Source organism: Clinocottus analis, unplaced genomic scaffold (assembly GCF_023055335.1).
Source record: "Clinocottus analis isolate CAN_PGR_092001 unplaced genomic scaffold, fCliAna1.0.p SCAF_55, whole genome shotgun sequence".
NCBI classification, from domain to species: Eukaryota; Metazoa; Chordata; class Actinopteri; order Perciformes; family Cottidae; genus Clinocottus; species Clinocottus analis.
This window is the reverse complement of record NW_027176213.1, coordinates 332496-337495: the sequence shown is the minus strand read 5'-3', so window position 1 is coordinate 337495 and position 5000 is coordinate 332496. Positions and strand designations below refer to the sequence as shown.

At 46.1% G+C, this 5000-nt stretch overlaps 1 protein-coding gene across 6 annotated transcripts in view; it reads right to left on the bottom strand.

The window, feature by feature from the left end:
• abhd12 (abhydrolase domain containing 12, lysophospholipase) overlaps positions 1–5000 on the bottom strand; it is a 9926-nt gene that overhangs the window by 397 nt on the left and 4529 nt on the right. For 2 of the 6 annotated variants that reach the window (XM_068601843.1, XM_068601844.1), the window contains exons 12-15: positions 4845–4923; positions 4632–4759; positions 191–317; positions 1–32 (exon numbers count right to left, since the gene is read on the bottom strand). The exon at positions 1–32 is cut by the window's left edge and continues 397 nt beyond it. In XM_068601843.1, the coding sequence (XP_068457944.1) occupies positions 1–32; positions 191–317; positions 4632–4759; positions 4845–4923 (366 nt within the window). The other 4 variants (XM_068601847.1, XM_068601848.1, XM_068601849.1 and 1 more) reach the window with 4 other exon arrangements.

Below are 5000 nucleotides of genomic sequence, written 5' to 3'. Positions count from 1 at the left end.
AGCAGCAGGAACTGACCCAGAACCACATAGGCCTGAGGACACAGGAAATACACTGGAAATACACTGGAAAACACTGGAAATACACTGGATTGGTAACCGGCCGTCATGGTGTGAGATCACTGCGTCCTGCAGGCGGCGCTGTGGTTCAAAGTGTACTTTGGTGTGTACCATGTGTACTAATACACGGTACCTTGTCAAAGCCCTGCTGCCTCAGCTTCTCCCCCAGAGTCTCCCCGATGCCCGACAGAACCGTCACCGGCTTCTCGCCCATCGGCTCGCTCACGAAGTCCCTGTGCTTCTGAGTGGTGGAGGACATGCTGCAGAGTACACACAGTACACACACAGTACACACACAGTACACACACACAGTACACAAGATGTACCTCTGAGGGGTAGGACAGTAAAATGTACTACATGTGCTTCTGAGAGGTAATACAGTAAAAAGTACTACATGTGCTTCTGAGAGGTAGTGGAGGAGAAGACAGAAGTACTCAAGTAAAGTACCTCAGACTTGGAGTACTTTAGTAAATGCTCTTCATTACATCCGTCACGTGACGTCACCGCCAGCTGACTGATCGACTTCAAAATAAAACTAGCAAAATGACTTCATAATACAATAAAAAAAGCAGCTGCAACCAGAGGAACCAGAGGAACCCGTAGAACCAGCCCTCAGGCTCCTGTTGGTCCAGAAGCGGGTCTACCTGCTGAAGGACCACGTGCTGCAGGACTCGGCTGGTTCCGACTCTCCGGACTGTTTAAACTGCGGCTCAGACCCATGACGTCACGTGGGACTCACCTGAAGCGGCTCACCTGACTCCCGGTAACACCTCGACCTGCACGAGGAACCGCGCTGGGAAAACTTCTCTCTGTTTGGAGACGTTTTGTATTCGGAAACCCAGAAATACGAGACGCATCGGCCCGACGCTGCGAGATGACGTCAGGACAAAGATGTCAAAGATGAGTTGCGCACAGAGGAGTCACTCGGTGGAATAAAAGAAAACCCGCCGTCACTTTGCTGTTAAAGATAAGATAAAATAAAATAAAAACAATTATAACAGTTCACGTGTGTGTGCGTGCGTGTGTGTGTGTGTGTGTGTGTGTGCGTGCGTGCGTGCGTGTGTGTGTGTGTGTTGGTTCCAGTCCCTTCCTGCGCGTGAAGAACATTAAACCATCAAATGGAGTTCCTGCTTTTGCAGCAGCTGCTTCACTTCTTCTATTCACGTATTGTTGATTCTCTAACCCGTATTTTTCTTATTCTATTCTCACTTTAGTTTTATATATTCCTTATTATTTGACCTTAACTGTATTTATGTATCGTGCCGCTGGTAGAACAACCGGAGGTTCTGCTGGGATGAATAAAGGAAAAATATTGATAAATAGACACCAACACAAACTGATCATTTCCGGCTGCCATCTCTTAGTGTTTAAAAATAATAATACAAACGTTCACAAACTGGAACTGACGTTGGTTTTGAAAAAGTGGAAGAAGCAGCATCAGAGTGAGACCTCCTGCCTGCGCTTCAACTATCACAGGAGTGTTCTGGGTAATGAAGTCCATTCAGAATGAGTCAGCGTGACTAAAGGTTCTATAAACTTTGGTTGCTGTCACGTGTCGGTTGATGACGTACTTATACTAGTTGTAGTGGATCACTCTGCTGGGTGCGGGAGAAGATCCTGTTTCTCACGCGCTGCTTCGGTTGTAAAAGGAGTCCAGCCGTTGTTATATCTCGGTATTATTGCACATTTATTATGACTGACGGCAGTTACATGTTGTTATTTAACTTCCTGAGCTGTTTCGCGATGTACTTGGTCCAGCGGTATAAACCGTTTGATCTCGTCACCCATGCGTCATCAATCCCTCTTGCTCGTACCGGTGCCCCGTATTTAAACTATCACAATAAAACACACATTACCACAATAAAATACACACCCGTGACTAATGGCTCCTACACTAGTTATACTAGTACAAGTACTCCTCTCCAGTCGCAGTCACACTCATTCAACATCAGAGCGTTCTGCCGTCTCTGCTTGAAAATTACACAAATAATTAAGCAAAGGTTAAAATATTATATTCTGTGACTTTCGTCACAATTTTAAGACAAACAATAATGCTAATACTCATTAGCATTTCCTAGCTTCATCTTCAATGTGTCTCTTCAGCTGAAAAACTGAATCACTCCATCAGCTGTTCATCACCACAACGTCCACTCCCCGTGTCCTTTAACCTGCAAAGGGTTAAACTGCTCTGCTCCCATAGAGACACAGGAGGAGCAATTTGATTGGATGAAAGTCTCTTAAAGGCTGAAGCAGAGCAGCAGAGGAAGAGCTGAGACACGATGACATCACTACGACACGATGACATCACTATGACATCACTATGACACATGGAGTGTGTTATGATTATTAAATATCTATAACTTAGTGACTGTGTTGAGGCAGGGAAGACTTACAGGCCCTGACGGCCAAACAAGTTTACTTTTAATTTTTAATAAGTATGACAGTTTTTTTAGTATTTGAAATAATCTTTTTTTTTCATAATTATTAAGACTCACTTATTTATTAAATCTAAAACTATGGACCTATAGGACCCATATATGGGTCTTTTTCACTTGTTCCCTGTGTTTCAGTGGTCATATTAACCTCAAATGAGTTTTAATACTTGTGTTATTTCATATATTTTATAAATGAAATTAAAAAATATATGTATTTAAAAAAATAATTATAAAACATCCAGAATGATTCTGAGCAATATTTGCCAAAAATCCGTCCTTTAGCGGTCCCCAAGGTTTTTCAGCTCTATGGTTCAGAGCCTTAACAACATCACACAAACTCATAACACACCTTATGGAAAGGTTATGACCTGAGGGATCAGAGTCTGCAACAAAAAGCTGCAAAGCAAAGCTTTAGCATGTTGGGATGTTTTAGTAAAAGAACCGTGTTGTTTGTTCATAAATAGAAAGGTTACTTCTTCTAAGTGAAAACTTTGTTGGATGTTTGCAGCTTTAACTCTTCAGGAGCTTCTGCTGGTGCTCTACGACCGGAGCAGAGAAGGCCAAGTCATCTTTTATCCGTTGATGATGTCATCTTTCATTTTAGCCAAAACACAAAACCAGTTTCATAAAACAACAAATCTTTAATTCATAATTCAAGTCATAACAGGCCTTAAAACCGAGAGGACGATGATTACGACAAACCAGATGATGGAAAGAGTCAAAAGTAAAATTAAACTCAACGTGTGTTAAAGAATCAAGAGGATCCTCCTCCTGCTGCTGCTCCTCCTCCTCCTCTTCTTCTTCTTCCTCCTCCTGCTGCTGCTCCTCCTCCTCCTCTTCTTCTTCTTCCTCCTCCTGCGCCTCTTCTTCCTCCTGCTGCTCCTCTTCTTCCTCCTGCTGCTCCTCTTCTTCCTCCTGCTGCTGCTGCTCTTCTTCTTCCTCCTCCTCCTGCTGCTGCTCCTCTTCTTCCTCCTTCTGCTCCTCTTCTTCCTCCTGCTGCTGCTGCTCTTCTTCTTCCTCCTCCTCCTGCTGCTGCTCCTCTTCTTCCTCCTTCTGCTCCTCTTCCTCCTCCTCCTGCTGCTGCTCCTCTTCTTCCTCCTGCTGCTCCTCTTCTTCCTCCTGCTGCTGCTGCTCTTCTTCTTCCTCCTCCTCCTGCTGCTGCTCCTCTTCTTCCTCCTTCTCGGTTCAGGTGGGGTCGTCCGTCTGCTGCCGAGTGAAGAAATCACTGCGACGACAAACGATGCAAAGATCTGTAAACATCTTCACTCTCATGCAGAGAACCTGAAGGTTCTCCGTGGTTTGGTCCCAATAAAAGAACCTCTTGGCTGAAGGGTTTTCTGTTACGGTCCGTCCACCTGACAGGAAGTACCTGCGCTGACAGGAAGTACCTGCGCTGACAGGAAGTACCTGCGCTGACAGGAAGTACCTGCGCTGACAGGAAGTACCTGAGCTGACAGGAAGTACCTGATCTGACAGGAAGTACCTGAGCTGACAGGAAGTACCTGATCAGACAGGATCTGACAGGAAGTACCTGCGCTGACAGGAAGTACCTGCGCTGACAGGAAGTACCTGCGCTGACAGGAAGTACCTGAGCTGACAGGGAGTACTTGATCTGACAGGAAGTACTTGATCTGACAGGAAGTACCTGAGCTGACAGGAAGTACCTGAGCTGACAGGAAGTACCTGAGCTGACAGGAAGTACCTGAGCTGACAGGAAGTACTTGATCTGACAGGAAGTACTTGATCTGACAGGAAGTACCTGATCTGACAGGAAGTACCTGATCTGACAGGAAGTACCTGATCTGACAGGAAGTACCTGAGCTGACAGGAAGTACCTAATCTGACAGGAAGTACCTGATCTGACAGGAAGTACCTGAGCTGACAGGAAGTACCTGATCTGACAGGAAGTACCTGAGCTGACAGGAAGTACCTGAGCTGACAGGAAGTACCTGAGCTGACAGGAAGTACTTGATCTGACAGGAAGTACCTGATCTGACAGGAAGTACCTGAGCTGACAGGAAGTACCTGAGCTGACAGGAAGTACCTGATCTGACAGGAAGTACCTGAGCTGACAGGAAGTACCTGATCTGACAGGAAGTACCTGATCTGACAGGAAGTACCTGATCTGACAGGAAGTACCTGAGGATGTTGGGCAGCTCGGGGCTCCTGTAGATGAACTTGTGCTTGTAGGCCAAAGCCGAGGAGAAGGAAACAAACTGCACCTTGTGGCCGCTGAGGCTCTGAGACCGAGACGCCTCGCTGTAGAGCTGCAGGAGGAAGCACAGGAGGAAACAAGGAAGCACAGCGTCACAAGGAGGAAGCACAGCGTCACATCCTTCTGACCGAGCTTACCTTTTTCCCCAGGTGGAAAGGAACCACGCTGTCGTCCTCAGCGTGGAGGATCAAGACGGGGCAGGAGATGTGGTTCACACTGAGGAGAGGTGAGATATACATGTAAACATATTCATAGAACCAAGGAAGGAAACCAGAGGGAAGGAAACCAGAAGG